Source organism: Neoarius graeffei, chromosome 3, assembly GCF_027579695.1.
Source record: "Neoarius graeffei isolate fNeoGra1 chromosome 3, fNeoGra1.pri, whole genome shotgun sequence".
In the NCBI taxonomy this organism is placed as follows: Eukaryota; Metazoa; Chordata; class Actinopteri; order Siluriformes; family Ariidae; genus Neoarius; species Neoarius graeffei.
The window spans coordinates 28,323,049-28,345,104 of NC_083571.1; the positions used below are offsets into that span (position 1 = coordinate 28,323,049).

General features: G+C 38.5%; 1 protein-coding gene across 1 annotated transcript in view; it reads right to left on the reverse strand.

The window, feature by feature from the left end:
- spock3 (SPARC (osteonectin), cwcv and kazal like domains proteoglycan 3) overlaps positions 1–22,056 on the reverse strand; it is a 114,557-nt gene that overhangs the window by 42,334 nt on the left and 50,167 nt on the right. Inside the window, exons 3-4 of the mRNA XM_060916593.1 lie at positions 4,926–4,965; positions 1,427–1,529 (exon numbers count right to left, since the gene is read on the reverse strand). Of these exons, the coding sequence (XP_060772576.1) occupies positions 1,427–1,529; positions 4,926–4,965 (143 nt within the window). The remainder of the gene's footprint in view (positions 1–1,426; positions 1,530–4,925; positions 4,966–22,056) is intronic.

Genomic DNA, 22,056 nt, shown 5'->3' on the forward strand with positions numbered 1-22,056 from the left:
CAACAGTAAATTGTCACGAGGCTGAAAGCAATGAGACCAACGATCCAGTCAGCATTGGTTGATGCTGGTTGTATCCTTGACGTCAAAGCAAAATAAAAACATGGATGTCAGCTATGTTGGTGGATATACAAATGCGGGGTCAAGAGACATTCCATACAAAACAGTCACGTGCACAACTCTCTTTGTTTTTTCACTGATTTAAGCGTTCTTTTAGCTATGCCAAATCTTTGTGCTGTATTTGGTTGTGGTCACAACAGTACTCGTGACCGTGGCACATTCCGATTTTTTAGAATTTTGTCCGTGATATGGAAAGAGGACGAGGAAACTCTGAGGCTTCGTACGGAGAGAAGACAAGCACGGCTGAACAACATCGGCAGGGCTGATCTAACAGAGGCTAAAACCAAAACAGCTTGTGTTCACAGTAATCATTTTATCTCAGGTGAGATTCAAAAGCCTCCTCAATAACATCATGGAAGAATTTTATTTCCTGTTGCTAGAATTTTGCTATAAAATTAGCGTTCTCTTGTCATGGTTCATTTGGTCGTTGTTATAATTTTAACACGTGTATTACCATTTCGCTTCTAGGAGCGCCAGCAAAATTATATGATAGAAACAATCCAGACTGGGCACCCACTCAGAAAATGGGCTATGTTTCGTCCAAGGTCTGACTTGATTCTTCGGCAGCCCAACCAGGTAGAACGCGATATCTGGGTACTCGATGGTCTGTAGAAGCATCTTATCTTCAGAAAAGTCTGACTTTTTTAAATAATATGGATCAAAACCACACATATCTATCTTCTCTTTATATCGAATCTTCGCTTGACTGTTCAAATTGTGGTAATGCTGAGAAAATTCAGTATTGTTTACAGACACGCTTTCAGCGGCTGCCATTCTAGCTGCTTTGTATATCCACCATCTTGGTGGACGCTCATGACATAGCACATTTTGATTACATGGTTGCAAGTCATCTATAGTATGACCGATCCTAAAAAAAAAAAAAACTCCTGAAAAGTACAATGCCTTGCTTTTTGGAGTCCAAGCTTGTGATTGAGGATTTAATCCTCTACATTCTTGGAGAAATTTATAATAACGCATACAACCATATTTATAGATCTGCATTCGTTGATAAAGCTCAGAATTGGACAAAGAACATGACCATGTTTAATCTTTAATACAATAAATGTAGCAATATTTTGTAAAAGAAACAATATTTTCACTCGATATGAAACTCATCCCATCATATAACTGCAACTCGGAGTTCGACTTTCAGAAACCGTGAAAACAAAGCACTGGGAAGAACAGTGAGCCATATGATATGGACATTTGGTATGTTCTCTGTTGGTACACTGAGTGAACTCTGGTACAAATCCACTGGGGTCTATCGCTTGGGTTTAAGCATGGAATTGATGATGATGATGATGATTACCTCATCTGGCTAACGCAGGTGGGTGTTTTGTAGTCTTCAGTCACACACTGCTTGTGTCGGCCACATTTAATCTTTAAGCAGGGGTCTTTGGCAGGATCCAGAGCTAACACACACACACACACACACACACACACAAAAGAAAGAAAAAAAGAGATAACATCAAAGATAACTTCAAATGCGCAGACTGTACATTTAACATTGAAATAATTGTATGTTTAAAATAAAGTGTGAGAAGAAAGACAATATTTCTCATCATTCAAAATGATAAGGTCCTAACAGACACATACACACACCCGCACACACTTTAGAATGATCTCTGATCACCCAGGTAAGAGTCTTAGCAAAATGAAGCACTGGCTTCAGCAGGTTATTCAAACCTAATCTCCTTACCTCCCTTTAATTCCATTGTTTTAGAGCCTCTGTCTGTGTGTGTGTGTGTGTGTGTGTGTGTGTGCGCGTGCGTGCGCATCTGTGATACTGCATGCATGAGTGTGATTCCTCAACAATCACTAATAACCCAAGATTGATGCTTGATTTTAGGGAACACGGTTTTGCTAATGTCATACAATCATTGTTCAAACTAACCAACACTATTCTATCCACAATCACTGGATATGAGCAGTCACATGCTCTGATTGGCTACTGTACTACTAGGCTATCAGCTCATATACAATGAGTATAGAAAAACAAAATGGCGGAGCATGTTGCTGAACCAACCGAGAACAAAATAAAAACTTTACTCGGAAACAAAGCCCCCCAAAAAAATACAAAAAAAAAAAAAAAGCGCAACAAAATATGGAATAAAAGTATTTGGTGGTAAGAATGTATCTTTTTTTATTTTTCAAGAATTATTATAATAGCATTTTTCACAAATTGCTCCTGTCACTTCACCGGTTTGTGTGTATTCTTCATCTTTAAGCATTAAAATTTGTTGAGAATTTTTTTAGACTGGTTCAAAAGTTCAAAGAAGTTTGAAACTTACAGAAGTGAAATGTCCAAGGAAGAATTAAATAAATGTCTAAAACTATTCTATACCTTGGCATGACAGCAAGACGGCACTTTCTACAAAAAAAACAACACTAAAGTCAATTCGTGCAGCCATCGATAGGTTTTTAAAAGTCCGCGTAAGCGGAAATGATTTTGTGGGACGTTTTATATAAAGTTTTTATTTCTTGAATTTGCAAAAAATAAAAATAAAAATGCTCTGTTTCTCAAAATCCAGTTAATGTGGATAGAATAAAACAGTTATTCCATTCAGTCTCATCGTACATGGCTTATAGCCTACTTGGCACTACGTGCCTCGTCGGCTATCAGCTCACGTACCACTCGATTTTGTGGAATAACTGTTAGTCATTAAGTAATACAGTAACTAATTGTAACCAGCTGTGCGACCACATGGGTACCTATGGACTAGGGTTTTGCACGTCATTATGCAATCCCACCCAGATAGTTTTCAGCACCAAATGCGAGATGCTAGACTCATTTTCGGATGCTACCGAGGCTGGACTTGAACATCGCAGCAAAACGGACAAGACGCTGCTATAGAAACAGCATCCATCATCCAAGGAAGGAAGGAAGGCCACTCATTGATCAATGACAAGAGCGCTGTTGACAGACATCAGCTTCCGTGCTGCGTACGCTCATTTCTCAAGTTTCAAAAGAAACCACTTTGTCCAAAGGAATGTATTGTTAAAATTGCTACATCCTTAAATTGTGTAATGATACACAAATTTTAGTTAGCAAACTATTACAATTTTATTAAATTAATTTTAAAACATTGCGAATTGTCAACTGCTCTTTTTTTTTTTAAGCAAGACGGCCTTTCAATTTCATAAAATCGGTGAAATTTAGTTCCCTCTGAAATTTGTTCATTGTGATACATGTTTATTTCTGTAATATCTCACAAAATATCAGGCCATTCTGTGGCTGGGAAGTTATTTAATTTGAGGGGATTCCTGAGCAAATAATGTGCATGAAATTGCTTGTTTCGTGCAGTCAATCAGACAGAGGAAGTCTGTGTGTGTGCGCATGCACAGGTTTACCTTGACCGTGTACTGACAGTTACATCATTCTGTCACTAAACGAACAGCTGATCACACCGAGGTGCTCGCTGACCACCAATATTTATTAGTTTGGTCCTGCGTTTCGTTTCCTTTCCAACATAATGTCTTTTCTTCTCGCTTTCCGTTACTGTAGTCGGTCTTTCACGTTTCATTCGCACACTCACGTCCTCCATTTTTCTCTCCTGTTTCAAATTTGTATCCCACAATGCCTTCCACAAATGGGGAAAGCCCACCACATGATGCATCTTGAATTGGGTCATGGTGAAGCAGGAAAAAATGGCAACATGGCCCTAAATTAATTAATCGTTTTATTTAAATAAATAAATAAATAAAAGTGGAAGTCTGTGATTCGAATTCAGTAGCTTTTGGTCCACTAAACAAAAATAATTGGGTGTCAGGGAAAATTCTTTTCATGACCTACAATTAAAATCTGAAAGGCAGTCTACTTTTAATTACTGGTCACAGAGTAAAAATGAATAGTTGTGTAACATCTAAAAGCCACTTCGGTAGGATACTTGCTTGAAAGTATGGTCAAGCTGGTAAAATATTATATTATAAAATCATACTAATAGTAAGCTCGTGCATTGACGAACTGTATTACTTAAATGATGCTTTGGTGTTGCAATGATGCGCTCTTATATTTAACAGTTATTCCACGAAATCGAGTCGTACATGAGCTGATAGCTGACAAGGCACGTAGCACCGAGTTGTCAATAAGCCATGCACGATGAGATTGAGTGGAATAACTGTTTTATTCTATCTACATTCACTGGATTTTGAGAAACAGAGCATTTTTTATTTTTTGCAAATTTGATAAATAAAAACTTTATACAAAACGTCCGAAAAAAATCATTTCCGCTTAGAATGTAAACCAACCGGCAAAATGACAGTAGCAATTTGTGAAAAAAATGTTATCATATTCATTTTTGAAATGTAACCTCCTGGGAACCAAGAAAAAAATGTGCCTCTCAATTTCTCTTTTGTTGTGATTTCCTTACTAGGAATTTCCCAGCAACCCTCCTAGTCACATGATATATCATTGGAAAGCCCAGGATGGCCTCTTTACAAGACACCAGGATTCAAGCTTGAAAGAGTAAGAGGGTGTGCACATAAAACAAATGTCAACTACAGAGGACACAAGTCTATGGGTTGATTCTCAGGAGGATATAAAAAAAGATATATTCTTACCATCAAATACTTTCATTCCATATTTTGTTGCCTTTTTTTTTTGCATTTTTGGGGGTTTTGTTTTCAAGTAGAGTTTTTATTTTGTCCTCGGTTGGTTCAGCAACACATTTTGTTTTTCTCTACTCACGGTATATGAGCTGATAGCCTAGTAGTAGACAAGCCAATCAGAGCATGAGATTGCTCATATCCAGTGAATGCAGATAGAGTAAATAGAATATCATTTTAGACATTGAGTTTGTCATATCCACCTTGATCAAGCGGCTTCCCAGGGTTCCATGATGCAGGCTCCTGAAACACACTTCAGTATTAGGCAACAGTATGCACTGTAATCTATTACTTCCTTGCATCATACACATTTCATATTGCAAAGCAAAGCACATTTTATACAAACCTCTACTTCCTGAAGCGTTAGAGAGAAACAAATAAAGACAAACATTAGTGGGATACACAAGCAGGGCATCGGTAACTGATATACACACTTCCACACAGGCTGCATCTCCTCCAGTCACGACTGTTAATTAGCTTACGCTTGAGCACATACTTAATTGAGTCTGACACTTTTGAGTCCCGTCATCACAAGCCCCAAGTGTGATATTTCTGTCGTTTCTGATCACTCCATATGTCATTCTACATGCTGAGAGAACTGCACACACAGACTGGGTGAGCAAGACATTCAAACAGAATAGCAGAATTGCTCAGCTGGCTGTTTGGCAGCTAAAAATTTTTTATCATATTAATTTTTGAAATGTAACCTCCTGGGAACCAATAAAAAAAAATGTGTCTCTCAATTTCTCTTTCGTTGTGATTTCCTTACTAGGAGTTTCCCAGCAACCCTCCTAGTCACAAGATATATCATTGGAAAGCCCAGGATGTACTCGTTACAAGACACCAGGATTCAAGTGAATAGCCGCCCCTCCCCCCAACAAACTGAATTGACTTGAACTGACTGCATTGCACTATCACTATTTGCACTACTGTTTATTCATATCGTGTTTTGTATATACTGCAAATATCTATGTATCATACCATTGCACTACAGTTCATTCATATTGCACATTTTGAACATACTGTAAATATCTATCATATCATTATACAACCCCGATTCCAAAAAAGTTGGGACAAAGTACAAATTGTAAATAAAAATGGAATGCAATGATGTGGAAGTTTCAAAATTCCATATTTTATTCAGAATAGAACATAGATGACATATCAAATGTTTAAACTGAGAAAATGGATCATTTAAAGAGAAAAATTAGGTGATTTTAAATTTCATGACAACAACACATCTCAAAAAAGTTGGGACAAGGCCATGTTTACCACTGTGAGACATCCCCTTTTCTCTTTACAACAGTCTGTAAACGTCTGGGGACTGAGGAGACAAGTTGCTCAAGTTTAGGGATAGGAATGTTAACCCATTCTTGTCTAATGTAGGATTCTAGTTGCTCAACTGTCTTAGGTCTTTTTTGTCGTATCTTCCGTTTTATGATGCGCCAAATGTTTTCTATGGGTGAAAGATCTGGACTGCAGGCTGGCCAGATCAGTATCCGGACCCTTCTTCTACACAGCCATGATGCTGTAATTGATGCAGTATGTGGTTTGGCATTGTCATGTTGGAAAATGCAAGGTCTTCCCTGAAAGAGACATTGTCTGGATGGGAGCATATGTTGCTCTAGAACCTGGATATACCTTTCAGCATTGATGGTGTATTTCCAGATGTGTAAGCTGCCCATGCCACACGCACTAATGCAGCCCCATACCATCAGAGATGCAGGCCTCTGAACTGAGCGCTGATAACAACTTGGGTCGTCCTTCTCCTCTTTAGTCCGAATGGCACGGCGTCCCTGATTTCCATAAAGAACTTCAAATTTTGATTTGTCTGACCACAGAACAGTTTTCCACTTTGCCACAGTCCATTTTAAATGAGCCTTGGCCCAGAGAAGACGTCTGCGCTTCTGGATCATGTTTAGATACGGCTTCTTCTTTGAAATATAGAGTTTTAGCTGGCAACGGCGGTTGGCACAGTGAATTGTGTTCACAGAAAATGTTCTCTGGAAATATTCCTGAGCCCATTTTGTGATTTCCAATACAGAAGCATGCCTGTATGTGATGCAGTGCCGTCTAAGGGCCCGAAGATCACGGGCACACAGTATGGTTTTCCGGCCTTGACCCTTACGCACAGAGATTCTTCCAGATTCTCTGAATCTTTTGATGATATTATCCACTGTAGATGATGATATGTTCAAACTCTTTGCAATTTTACACTGTCGAACTCCTTTCTGATATTGCTCCACTATTTGTCGGCGCAGAATTAGGGGGATTGGTGATCCTCTTCCCATCTTTACTTCTGAGAGCCGCTGCCACTCCAAGATGCTCTTTTTATACCCAGTCATGTTAATGACCTATTGCTAATTGACCTAATGAGTTGCAATTTGTTCCTCCAGCTGTTCCTTTTTTGTACCTTTTAACTTTTCCAGCCTCTTATTGCCCCTGTCCCAACTTTTTTGAGATGTGTTGCTGTCATGAAATTTCAAATGAGCCAATATTTGGCATGAAATTTCAAAATGTCTCACTTTCGACATTTGATATGTTGTCTATGTTCTATTGTGAATACAATATCAGTTTTTGAGGTTTGTAAATTATTGCATTCCGTTTTTATTTACAATTTGTACTTTGTCCCAACTTTTCTGGAATCGGGGTTGTATATATATATATATATATATATATATATATATACACACATACATACACACACACACACACACACACACGAGTATCGTATATCGTATATATATATATTTTTTACACATTATTTACTGCTATGCACTTCTGGTTAGATGTTATCTGCATTTCGTTGCCTTGTACCTGTGACCTGTGCAATGACAAAGTTGAATCTCATCTAATCTAATCTAAAAGCTGACACCTGTCTTTCTATTTCTTGTCTGTTTCAATGTTTCAGAGATGGGGAAAGACTGCTAAACATTTGCAGACTGACAGCTGGCAATAAAGTAGAGGCTCGGCTTATGAGATTGTGTGTAATGTGCCATCACCCAATTGGACTGGACGCACTAACCATTGCTGATTGATGATAGCATCGGCTGTGGCTTTGAAGCGGAAAAAGGTGGTGGCGTGGCCAGACATACATAATGAATGCGGTGTACACGTAACGTCATTACATCGGGAAAATACTAGAAGCCGGTTGCTAGCATTATCATTTTATTTGTTTTGTTTGTTTATTAAGTATCCACTAACAAATTCAGGAATGCTGCAAACTAAAATCAGTCATGTTTTATTCCTCTTATAGCAATAAATTTGACTTGTTAAAAATGTCATGTCATGTCATACTCCTTTATATAGAATGCTTTATAAACATTATCAGGTTTATAGTTACATTAAAGTGCATATCATGGGTAAATTCAGGAGCAAGATCAATGTAATTCTCCTATTTTATGTTAAACTTTGGTCAAATATCTGTAACATTCTGCCTTCTCTGCAATTTTTTTTACCTTGCGCAATACCAGAAAAATTCAGTTGAAATCAAGCCATTTGAGGCAAATTGGTCCGCCTCTGAAAAAACTTGCCATTTGGATTTCCCGGTAAACATTGATTTTAGTGACGTCGCGTGCGGGACGCCTCCCTCTGAATCCTACGTCAGCGCTGGTTTGTTTATGAGAAAACGACCTGGTGGTTTTCTGCAAATTTCTTCAACGTTATCATGTAATTATTAAAATGGTTAACAGATGTATCGTAGGAGGGTGTAGCAACACCAATCTTGATGGGATTAGTACTCATCATTTTCCAAAAGACCGGACAATGAGAGAGAAATGGGAGCGCTTGGTCTACACAGGCTGTGCACTGAAACCATGCAAAGCTCTCTCAGCCTGCTGGTGCTTCTGCAGGTAACGTCATGAATCTGGCTCTAGACTCCCTTGGGATTTTTCCAGACGCGTTTTATTTTATTTTTTATTTTTTCTGCTGTAGACAGATGGCCTTGTGCAAAATTACCCTTCTGGAGGAGTGTGTAAAGGGACATACTTTCATATAAAAAAAAACGAAATTGGTCCAGAATATGCACTTTAAACATTTAAGTTCTGATGCAGAGTTCCTCTTTTATGCAGTTCTCTAATCAGCCAATCCCTTAACAGCAGCATGATGCATAAAATAATGCAGATACAAATCAAGAGCTTCAGTTAATGTTCACTTCAAACATCAGAATGGGAAAAAATGTGATCTCAAAGTGTGACTTTTACTGTGGCATGGTTGTTGGTGCCAGATGGACTGGTTTGAATATTTCAGAAACTGCTGGGGTTTTCAGCAGTTTCTGAAATATTCAAACAAACGCCTTGTTGACAAGAGAGGTCAGAGGAAAATGGACAGATTGGTTCAAGCTACCAGGAAAGATAAAGTAACTCATATAATCACTCTTTATAACCGTGTTGAGCAGAAAAGCATCTCAGAATGCAACAGTAGAATAACACATTGGGTTCCACTCCTGCAACCAAGAACAGTAATCTTCGAATCAACAACAAGTTCCTATTAAAGTGGCCGGTGTGTGTAATACCGAGGTCACAAACCGTAAACAAATAAAGTAATATTTGTGACAAGCAATTTTCACTATTTTTAAAAATGGCTCACTCAAAGTTTCGGGACACGTTTTGAACAGTTCTGGGTAAAAAAAAGCTTGTCTCGAGTCCTGTAACTTCTCGATCATGTTTAATCAATTGATTCTGAACTGTGGAGATGTAACTTTCAGATTTCTCCTCCACTTCTTTTCAATTCAGCATCACTGTGATCTGTGTTTTATTATTTATTATGCACGCTACACACATTACTGTGATGGTTGTTTCAGGCTGAATCTGATATCTTTATGCTGAGGCAGCAGTACTTCCTGCAGTTTATTTATAGAGACTTATTACAAATGTTTCACAACCAATAAGCAATATGAGCGATGTAATCCTGGATTAATGTTTTCCTTGAAACGGAACAGCATTGATTTTTGTAAGAAAACATTTTGCCTCAAAGCATCTTTGCAGTGGAATCAATTTCAGGAATAATAAATCTTCCATATGCATCATTTCTGGACTATACTGGGTGTTTTGTGCGCTTTATATGTCTTTATGTTGATTTCATTGATTTTTTTTTATAATTAGCGTGTGTTCTTTTGTCAGTTGGTTCTGAGTTTCAGCTTTACAATTAAACTCATGTTGATCAAGTTTTTATAGGTATTTTCTTTCAAATTTTTTTTTTAGTTTCAACTATTTTTCATATATACGCTGTTTTACGTTTACTATTCTTTTTTTAGTTAATTCTACCTCCTGTAATTTTGAGCTGATGTTAATGTTATGTTTGCTATGCTGTGTTTTCAGTTCCTGTTTGCTATTCTAGAATCTGAAGCAGTTCAGATTCTATTCAGATTAATAATGTCTATACTGTATATGCAGCTGTCTACACATTACAGGTGTAACCCAATGTCACGATCAAGAATACAAGAAGCCTTTATTTATCACATGTACACTCAAACACAGACTTAAGCACAGTGAAATTCCTCTTCTGCATTTAACTCATCTGAAACAGTGAATACACACAAGTGAGCAATGAGCACACGAGCACACACACACATACCCAGAGCAGTGGGCAGTTACGCTACAGCGTTGGGGCTTAGGTGCCTTGCTTAAGGGCACTTCAGCTCAACCTTCAGGCAATGGTTGCCCATGTTAAATTAACCGCATGTCTTTGGACTATTGGGGATCCCGGAGCACCCGGAGGAACTCCACACAGAAAGGCCCCAGTCAGCCGCTGGGCTCGAATCCAGAACCTTTTTGCTGTGAGGTGACAGTGCTAATCACTACATCACCGTGCCACCCTACACCTACAGTGGGGCAAAAAAGTATTTAGTCAGCCACCAATTGTGCAAGTTCTCCCACTTAAAAAGATGAGAGAGGCCTGTAATTTTCATCATAGGTACACTTCAACTATGAGAGACAGAATGGGGGAAAAGAATCCAGGAAATCACATTGTAGGATTTTTAATGAATTAATTGGTAAATTCCTCTGTAAAATAAGTATTTGGTCACCTACAAACAAGCAAGATTTCTGGCTCTCACAGACCTGTAACAACTTCTTTAAGAGGCTCCTCTGTCCTCCACTCGTTACCTGTATTAATGGCACCTGTTTGAACTCATTATCAGTATAAAAGACACCTGTCCACAACCTCAAACAGTCACACTCCAAACTCCACTATGGCCAAGACCAAAGAGCTGTCAAAGGACACCAGAAACAAAACTGTAGACCTGCACCAGGCTGGGAAGACTGAATCTGCAATAGGTAAGCAGCGTGGTGTGAAGAAAATCAACTGTGGGAGCAATTATTAGAAAATGGAAGACATACAAGACCACTGATAATCTCCCTTGATCTGGGGCTCCACGCAAGATCTCACCCTGTGGGGTCAAAATGATCACAAGAACGGTGAGCAAAAATCCCAGAACTACATGGGGGGACCTAGTGAATGACCTGCAGAGAGCTGGGACCAAAGTAACAAAGGCTACCATCAGTAACACACTACGCCGCCAGGGACTCAAATCCTGCAGTGCCAGACGTGTCCCCCTGCTTAAGCCAGTACATGTCCAGGCCTGTCTGAAGTTTGCTAGAGAGCATTTGGATGATCCAGAAGAGGATTGGGAGAATGTCATATGGTCAGATGAAACCAAAATAGAACTTTTTGATAAAAACTCAACTTGTCGTGTTTGGAGGAGAAAGAATGCTGAGTTGCATCCAAAGAACACCATACCTACTGTGAAGCATGGGGGTGGAAACATCATGCTTTAGGGCTGCTTTTCTGCAAAGGGACCAGGACGACTGATCCGTGTAAAGGAAAGAATGAATGGGGCCATGTATCGTGAGATTCTGAGTGAAAACCTCCTTCCATCAGCAAGGGCATTGAAGATGAAACGTGGCTCGGTCTTTCAGCATGACAATGATCCCAAACACACCGCCCGGGCAACGAAGGAGTGGCTTCGTAAGAAGCATTTCAAGGTCCTGGAGTGGCCTAGCCAGTCTCCAGATCTCAACCCCATAGAAAATCTTTGGAGGGAGTTGAAAGTCCGTGTTGCCCAGCGACAGCCCCAAAACATCACTGCTCTAGAGGAGATCTGCATGGAGGAATGGGCCAAAATACCAGCAACAGTGTGTGAAAACCTTGTGAAGACTTACAGAAAACGTTTGACCTCTATCATTGCCAACAAAGGGAATATAACAAAGTACTGAGATGAACTTTTGTTATTGACCAAATACTTATTTTCCATCATAATTTGCAAATAAGTTCTTTAAAAATCAGACAATGTGATTTTCTGGATTTTTTTTTCTCATTTTGTCTCTCATAGTTGAGGTATACCTATGATGAAAATTGCAGGCCTCTCTCATCTTTTTAATTGGGAGAACTTGCACAATTGGTGACTGACTAAATACTTTTTTGCCCCACTGTATATCTGTTTAGTGTTCCAAATATTTGTATCTATATTGTTTTAAGGTGGGCGTGATTTAGTTTGGATTTTTTGTTTGTTTGTTTTTATATGAACCATACCACTGTGAGGTACAGAAATGTCAGCCTTAATGTGAAGGTGTTTGCATCCAAATTGGGTGAATGGTACAGGAATTACAGCACTTCATGTACCGTATGTGGTCTTCCTTTTTTAAATGACCAAAAGGAACTGGTCAATTGACTGCTCAGCTGTTCCATAGCCAGGTGTGTGTTATTCCATCATTATCTCACTTACAGATACAAACAGATACAAGGTCGAGGGTTGATTTTCTGGTGTGGCATTTGCATTCGGAACCTGTTGTTGTAAACTCTTAACTGTCACTGCTTGTAAAGCAAGCCTTCATTAAACAGAAAAATCAAAACAAACCCACCAAAGAAACTGCAAAAACATTAACTGTAGCCAAATCAATCATCTGGTACATTTCTAAAAAGAAAGAATGCATTGATGAACTCGGGAACATCAAAAGACCTGGAAGACCATGGAAAACAACTGTCGTGGATAACAGATTAATAAAGAAAAAAAAAACTTTCACAACAGTTGGCTAGGTCAAGAAGACCATCCAGGAGGTAGGTGTAGGTGTGTCAAGAGCAGACTTCGCCAGAATAAATACAACAATTTACAACAAAAACGTAAATACCAGAGTTTTCCAAAAACATCTTTAACAACAAAAGCCTGTACAGTTCTGGAATTACATCCTATGGACAGATGAGAGAAGGGTTAATTCATACTAGAATGATGGGAAGAGAAGAGTTTGGAGAAAAGAAGTAAATAGCATGGGCATGTAAAGCTGCCAATAGACCTGGTTCTCTTATATTTATTGATGCAACTACAAGACGAATTCTGAAATATATAAGGTTGTACAGGGTGTTTCAAAAAAATTTGATATTATTTGAGATGTAAATATGTGACGAGTCATGGAATCCACGGACACATGTTGGCCGAAACGAATCCGAAAAAAATCGTAAAAGAAGCATTAATTAATTAATTAATTAATTAATTAATGCTTCTTTTACGATTTTCTCGGATTCGTTTCAGCCGACATGTGTCCGTGGATTCCATGACTCGTCATATATCCCAGAAACTACATAGTCTAGGCAAATAAAACTGAACAGGCTTAATGGTGAGCAATATAAGATTTATTCCTCAAAATCTGAATGAGAAATTCAAAAGATATGTGGATTCCATAAATGATTTCACAAATTTTCAATATGCATGCCATCTGAGACATGGCACATGTCAAGTTGATAGTCCAGTTCCTGCCAAACACACTGCAGTACAGTATGTCCTTGGTAATAGTCTTTTCTGGTAACAGTGCATTTTTAGAGAATTCTCTCATAAATGGACGCTGCACAGTCTTGTTCGACTGTGTTCAAGCGTACTCTAACACACAAAACGCCTTTTCTTTTCCAGTGAATGGCATTTCTATACCTAACAAGAAGACAGTCATCTATCCCTTGCCCTACATACCAACTATATACCAAATTTCAAGATATTGTCACATTTTTCAAGTTCTGCTGCAGGAAACCAACCCTACCGCTTTACACTGACCTCAGCAGCCCATGGCATAAACCCACTGGACCCTTGGTCCAGGTGAGCTAAAAATTAAAATTTCCCACATTTCTTAGTATCAAAAGGCACATATACATTACTTAAATCAACACATACACCAACTTTCAAGACCATACCACTCATAGTTTTCAAGTTCTGCTCCGGAAACAAAACCTACCCCTAAGACTAACCTGAGAGACTAAGTCTGAAATTGTTTCCATGGAAACATGAAAAATTTAAATTTCTCAAATTTCTTAGTATGAAAAGGCACATCTACATCACCTTGTTAACATGTATACCAAGTTTCAAATCCGTATCATGAATAGTTTTGGATATATGATCTGGAAACGAACATCGCTCTTAGAAACTAAGTCAAAATCTATTTTTTAAGTAAAAATTTGAAACATACTTTTTTTTCAAAAATCCAAAATAACAAAAGGCACCAGTTCACATGTTGCTTGATATGTATACAAAGTTTCATGAAGATATCTTCAGTAGTTTTAAAGATATGGCCCGGAAATGAAAACGTGACTGGCCGGACAGCCGGACGGACGGAACCCGTTTCTAAAAGGTACAGCTACATCACCTTGTTAACATGTATACCAAGTTTCAAATCAGTATCATGAATAGTTTTGGATATACAGTGGATATAAAAGGTGTACACACCCCAGTAAAATGATAGGTTTTTCTGATGTAAAACAAATGAGACCATGATAAATAATTTCAAAACTTTTCCCACCTTTAATGTGACCTATAACCTGTACAATTCAATTGACAAACAAATCTGTTAGGGGGGAAAACATAAAAAAATACAAAAAAATACAATAAGCTGGTTGCATAAGTGTGCACACCCTTAAACTAATACTTTGTTGAAGCACCTTTTGACTTAATTACAGCATTCAGTCTTTTTGGGTCGGAGTCTATCAGCCTGCCACATCTAGACTTGGCAATATTTGCCCACTCTTCCTTGCAAAAGTGCTCCAAATCTGCCAGATTGCGAGGGTGTCTCTTGTGCACAGCCCTCTTCAGGTCACCCTACAGATTTTCAATTGGATTTAGGTCTGGGCTCTGGCTGGACCATTCCAAAACTTTTTTGGGGTCATTGTCATGCTGAAAGATGAAATTCCTCTTCATCTTCAGCTTTCTAGTGGACACCTGAAGGTTTTAGGCCAAAATTGACTGGTATTTAGAACTGTTCATAATTCCCTCCACCTTGACTAAAGCCCCTGTTCCAGCTGAAGAAAAACAATCCCAAAACATGATGCTGCCACCATCGTGCTTCACCGTGGGTATGGTGTTCCTTTGGTGATGCACAGTGTTGTTTTTTGCACCAAACATACCTTTTGGAATTGTGGCCAAAAAGTTCAACCTGGATTTCTTCAGACCATAACACATTTTCCTACACGCTTTTGGGAGAGTTGATGTGTTTTTTTGCTAAATTTAGCCGGGCCTGGATGTTTTTCTTTGACCCTACCTCATAGTCCAGACATATGGAGAGTACGGGAGATTGCTGTGACATGTAGTACACAACCAGTACTTGCCAGAAATTCCTGTAGCTCCTTCAGTGTTGCTGTAGGCCTCTTGGCCGCCTCCCTGACCAGTTTTCGTCTTGTTATCAATGTTGGAGGGACGTCCAGTTCTCGGTAATGTCACTGTTGTCCCACATTTTCTCCACTTCTTGATGACTGTCTTCACTGTGCTCCATGGTATATCTAATGAATGTTTTTGTACCCTTCTCCTGACTGACACCTTTCAACAACGAGAGCCCTCTGATGCTTTGTAAGCTCTCTGTGAATGCTGGCTTTTGCTGGAGGATGCAACTGAGTAAATGTCTGAACAGTATTTGAGATTAATCAGAGTCATTTTAATTGATGGCAGGTGTGAACCCAAAAAGACTGAATGCTGTAATTAAATCAAAAGGTGCTTCAACAAAGTATTAGTTTAAGGGTGTGCACACTTACGCAACCAGCTTACTGTACGCTTTTTATTTTTTATGTTTTTCCCCCTAACAGATTTGTTTGTTTTTCAACTGAATTGTACAGGTTATAGGTCACATTAAAGGTGGGAAAAGTTTTGAAATTATTTATTGTGGACTCTTTTTTTTTTATATTTCAGAAAAACGTCTTTTTAACAGGGTGTGTACACTTTTTATATCCACTGTATGCTCCGGAAACGAACACTGCTCTTAGAAAGAAAGTCAAAATCTATTTTCTATGTAAAAATTTGATTTTTTTTCTTCAAAATTCCAAAGTAGCAAAATGCACCACTTCACATGTTGCTTGACATGTATACAAAAGTTTCATGAAGCTATCTTCAGTATTTTTAAAGATATGTCCCGGAAAAGAAAACGTGACCAGACGGACAGCTGGCCGGCCGGCCGGAAGCAGTTTCTATATCCCCTTTAACTTTGTTTGGGTAGGGGATAAAAAGATAAAAACAAAAAACATTGAACATAAAATTTTGACCTGTTTCCACACATGCTGTTAAAATTTGAGGTCAATTGAAGGAGAATTGGCAAAGTTATTAGATTGTGAAATTATATAAAAATTTTTGAAACACCCTGTATTATCTGCTCAGATTAAAATGCTTCAAAACCTATTGTGCAGATGGGCAATGAACCAAAGTAAACTATTTATGGGCATGACTTGACATAATTTACTATGTTTGTGTTGCATACCACACCTTTGGGTTGATTTCCTCCTCGTTGCCTTTGGACTTGCTAGTGGAAACTCTGTCTTCCTGTCTTTTACCACGATTCTTTATACTGCTCTCTTGTTGGTACAAGCAACCATATCACTCATGTGCTTAAAATTTCAAGAACGTCTAAGCAAAAATATCTTGTTTTTAAAGACTATTTGAGATGTGTCGTGTGTCCGACAAATGATTTCACTATTCATTTAAATTACGTTGAGTTATATTACAAAATAGGGGAGTAAGGAGTGCTGAGTGATCTAATAAAGTAATAATAAATGAATAAACCTCATTTTGTTGTTATATTAAATATAGTTCTTTTTATATGCAGTGCCAGTCAAAAGTTTGGACACGCCTAGTCTACTCAGTCATGTACAGGTTTTTCTGTATTTTGACTAAACTATGAAATTACATATGGAACATTACACTGGCCACTTTATTAGGAACACCCATCCACCTGCTGTTTTATGCAGTTCTCTAATCAGCCGATCCCTTGACAGCAGCACAATGCATCAAATCATGCAGATACAAATCAAGAGCTTCAGTTAATGTTCACTTCAAACATCAGAATGGGAAAAATTATGATCTCAAAGTGCGACTTTCACTGTGGCATGGGTGTTGGTTTGAGCCAGATGGACTGGTTTGAATGTTTCAGAAACTGCTGATCTCCTGGGGTTTGCACACACAACAGTCTCTAGAGTTTACACAGAATGGTGCGAAAAACAAAAAAACACTGAGTGACTCACATATATAGTAACTCATATAATCACTCTTTACAATTGTGGTGAGCGGAAAAGCATCTCAGCATGCAATAGCAGAAGAGCACATCGGGTTCCAGTCCTGCAGCCAAGAACAGGAATCTTAGAATCAAGAACAAGTTCCTATTAAAGTGGCTGCTGACTGTATATGGAATTATGTGGTAAACAAAAAAAGATTTTTAAGAAAAAACAAGATGTTTGATATTTTAGATTCTTCAAAATATCCAGCGTTTACTTTGAAGATCCTTTGCACACTATTGGCATTATCTTAACCAGCTTCATGTGGGAGTCATCTGGAATGCTTTTCAATTAACAGGTGTGCTTCGTTAAAAAGTAATTAGTGGACGAGTTTTTTGCCTTCTTAATGTGTTTGAGATCAAACAGCAAATAGTAAATAATAAAAATAGAGTAAATAGCCTTATTCTATATCACAGCTGCAGTAATCCATATTATGTCAAGAACCGCTCAACTAAGTAAAGAGAAAAAGACATTCATTATTACCTTAAGACATGAAGTGACTTTTAATTAATAAAAAGAAAAAACATTTTAGTAGAAGGTATGTCCAAACTTTTGTCTGGTACGATGTGTGAATAGTTCTTGGTGTGCAGCGCTTAAATTTTATGACAGTAAAGCAGGGCTCACGCTGACCAGCAGGAATACCGGCGAAAATAGAAGATTTTTTATTGTTTGCCATGCTTTAGCAGCAAAATGGCTGACACTGCTGGCTACCTAGTGACATACAAGCAGAGCGTTGATTTCAAGTTGAACTTGAGTCAACATTCTGAGCATAACGCAATGCTTATCAATGTCAGTTTAATGTTTCCTAGTAACGTTTTGGGTGTGTTGACCAATCAGAGCATTACAATTCTTATGGGGCAGGACGTCTAAAATGATGACTGTTTACAACAATGGGCACCATTGAGAGATTGCTTGATTAACGGCATCTTATGACATCATCTAATGAATATCATAACAGCCGGGGGGGACGACTGAGCATGGGAGAACGTGAGCCATGTTAGGAATGAAACAGAACTTTGTTTGAGTCATATAATTATTAGCTCATCCAGCCAACAGGCGATGAGTTTATGGCGTCATGTGTCGTCTGTCGTCTGTCTGTCGTCCCTTCTTCTCTCTCAACTCTTCACCGATTTTTATGCTTTTTTTGCAGGAAGGTAGGTCTGCCTGGGGTGCATATACCTTCTACCCAAATTTGCATAATCACAATTAATAATGAAGCTATGGAGTAATTAAGCCCTAACAAGCAGTTTCCACACAAATCTCTTCTCCCTCAATTCTTCACTGATTGAGATTCTTTTTGGCATGAAGGTAGGGGTACCTAGTGTGCATATAACTTCTACACAGATGTGCTTAATTACAATTATTAATGAAGTTATGGACTAATTAAGCCTTAATGAGCAGCTCAATAGAAATCGCTTCTTCTCGGTCAGTTCCTCGCTATTTTGGATTCTTTCTGGCAAATAGGTAGGTATTCTTAGGGTGTATATAGCTTCTATATATAGCTTGTATATAGCTTGTACAGTGTCTTGCAAAAGTATTCATCCCCCTTGGTGTTTGTCCTGTTTTGTCGCATTAAAAGCTGGAATTAAAATTGATTTTTTGGGGGTTAGCACCATTTAATTTACACATGCCTACCACTTTAAAGGTGATTTTTTTTTGGACAAAAACAATAATTAAGATGAAAAAAAAAACATAAATCTAGAGTGTGCATAGGTATTCACCCCCTTTCGTATGAAATAAGAGCTGGTCCAACCAATTCACTTCATAAGTCACATAATTAGTTGATTAAGATCTAACTGTGTGCAATCTAAGTGTCACATGATTTGTCACATCATGTCTGTATAAGTCAATCCTGTTCTGGAAGGACCCTGACTCTGCAACATTACTAAGCAAGCAAGATAAAAGCCAAAGAGCACTCCAAAAAGGTCAGAGACAAAATTGTGAAGAAGTATAGGTCAGGATGGGGTTACAGTGCTAACCACTACACCACCATGCCGCCCACCATTAAATCCATTATAGCAAAATGGAAAGCATATGGCACCACTACAAACCTGACAAGAGAAGGCCGTCCACCAAAACTCACAAACCGGGCAAGGAGGGCATTAATCAGAGATGCAAAAAAAAAAGACACCAAAAATAACACTGAAGGAGCTACAGAGATCCACAGCAGAGATGGAAGTATCTGTCCATAGGACCACTTTAAGCCGTACCCGTACACTCCACAGAATGGGGCTTTATGGAAGAGTGGCCAGAAAAAAGCCATTGCTTAAAGGAAAAAATAAGAAAACATGGTTGGAATTTGCCCAACAGCATGTGGCAGACTCTATAAACACATGGAAGAAGATTATCTGGTCAGATGAGGCTAAAATTGATCTTTTTGGCCATCATGGGAAATGCCATGTGTGTTGCAAACCCAACACTTCCCATCAACCTGAGAACACCATTCCTACAGTGAAGCATGGTGGTGACAGCATCATGCTGTGGGGAAGCTTTTCATCTGCAAGGACAAGAAAGCTGGTCAGGGTTGAAGGAAAGATGGATGGCACTAAATGCAGGGCAGTTCTGGAGGAAAACCTGTTTGAGTTGGCCAGAGGTTTGAGACTGGGGCAAAGGTTCATGTTCCAGCAGGACAAGGACCCTAAACATACTGCTAAAGCTACACTGGAGTGGTTTAAAGGGAAATGTCTTGAAATGGCCTAATCAAAGCCCAGACCTCAATCCAATTGAGGATCTGTAGCATAACTTGAAGATTGCTGTACACCAACGCAACCCATCTAACTTGAAGAAGTTGGAGCAGTTTTGCCTTGAGGAATGGGCAAAAATCCCAGTGGCTAGATGTGCTAAGCTAATAGAAACATACCCCAAGAGACTTGCAGCTGTAATTGCAGCAAAAGTTGGCACTACAAAGTATTGACTTTGGGGCATGAATACCTGTGCACACTCCAGATTTCTGTTTTTTCATCATTTGCATCACAATATAAAAAAAAATAATTGCATCTTTAACGTGGTAGGCATGTTGTGTAACTCAAATGGTGCTAACCCTGCAAAAATCAATTTTAATTCCATCTTGTAATGTGACAAAACAGGACAAATACCAAGGGGGATGAATACTTTTATAAGCCACTGTATATAGTGTATGTAGCTTGCAACATTTATTGCACAAGGTGGCCCACTTTAGATCATGCTTTCTGGACTAGATGGGGCCAGAGTGAGCTATGCCATCACTGACAGTCTCATTATGAGTGTTGTGTGCTCTGGTGCTGCTGCTTCATTTTTTCAACAAACAAATAAACAAACAAAACCCCAGGATATTACCCTATTTTGCCCTGTGAACAAGATGGAACAGGCAAGATCGATGGTAGTGATCCATTTGCTGAGTGCAAACATGGGAAATACTTCACAAATCATCTTTGCTTTAAAGTATGTTGATATGAATGTAAGGCCAAAACCATGGGCTATTTTTAATAAATATTTTATATATACCAAAACAGAAAATCTCATTGAATTGACTTAATTCTAATCTGTTTCATGTAATGGAATGAGTTTCTCTTCTGTGAATCAAATCTAACAGTGTGCTCATCCCAGAGCTTATGACCGAACCTTGGGGGAACAGGGGAAGCCATGGCCTTATGGTTAGAGAAACAGCTTTGGGACCAAAAGGTTGCCAGTTTGATTCTCTGGACCAGTCGGAATGGCTGACGTGCCCTTGAGCAATACACCTAACCCTTAACTGCTCCCCAGATTGCTCTGGGTATGTTGTACATTGCTCTGGATAAGAGAGTCTGCCAAATACCTGTAATGTACCGTATTTTTCGGACTATAAGTCGCACTTTTTTTCATGGTTCGGCTGGCCATGCGACTTATACTCCGGTGCGACGTATATATGTTTTTTTTTTTTTTCACCGCGGAATAACTGGAGCTGATGCTGAGTCTGATGACAGCCACGCAGAAGAAGAGGAAATGGCGCTTCATCTGCCGCTGGAGGCAGAGTTGTTCAGAAGCGACACCGAGGATGAGGAATTCAATGGATTTGCTGATTTGGAGTGAAATCATCAGCTTGATAAACTTGATTGACCTGTGTTTTATTATTAATGATAGGCCTATAGTTATTTAAATAAGTTATGTAGTGATTTTAGGCAGTGCTTAATTTGTGAAGTGGGAGGTCCCAGAACGCAGGAGGTGGGTGGGTCCGGCGACTCAAAAAAAAAAAAAAAGGCGGGGGGTGGTTTACTATAACTTTACGCACATGCGCTGATTGTGTGTGTAAAATAATAATAATAATAATAATAATAATAATAATATCAGACATTATGATCTTAGAAAACGCTTTAGTGACAAACAGTTACAGACAGTAATATGTCGTGATATTATATTATAAAATATTAATTTTTATTAGTCTATATATTAAATTATATATTACATTTATCTTCTAAAATAACAGACTGAACTCATCACAACCGGTTTATTTCACCATTGGAGATCAGATCACACAAGACATGAGTTAAATGACTCATTTTAAGGATTTAAGTAGGGGATTTAAAAGCGGTTGTTGTTGTTTTTTTCACTAGACGGTTGTTTTTACTACCGTACCTGTCTTTGGAGATGATATACCTACAGCCTACTTGACCTCTGATTTGATGAAATAAAATTCGACAAAAATGAAGAATGACACTCCTCGATGATGACTACAGCTTTAATAACACAGATGAAAGAGCCATGGGGCGATAATAAGCCCTACCGGTAAAAATATTCCAAAAGCAAACTGATTAATGCATCAGTAATAGGCTACTAATATTAGTTATAATAATAATATAGGCTATTAGTAATAAC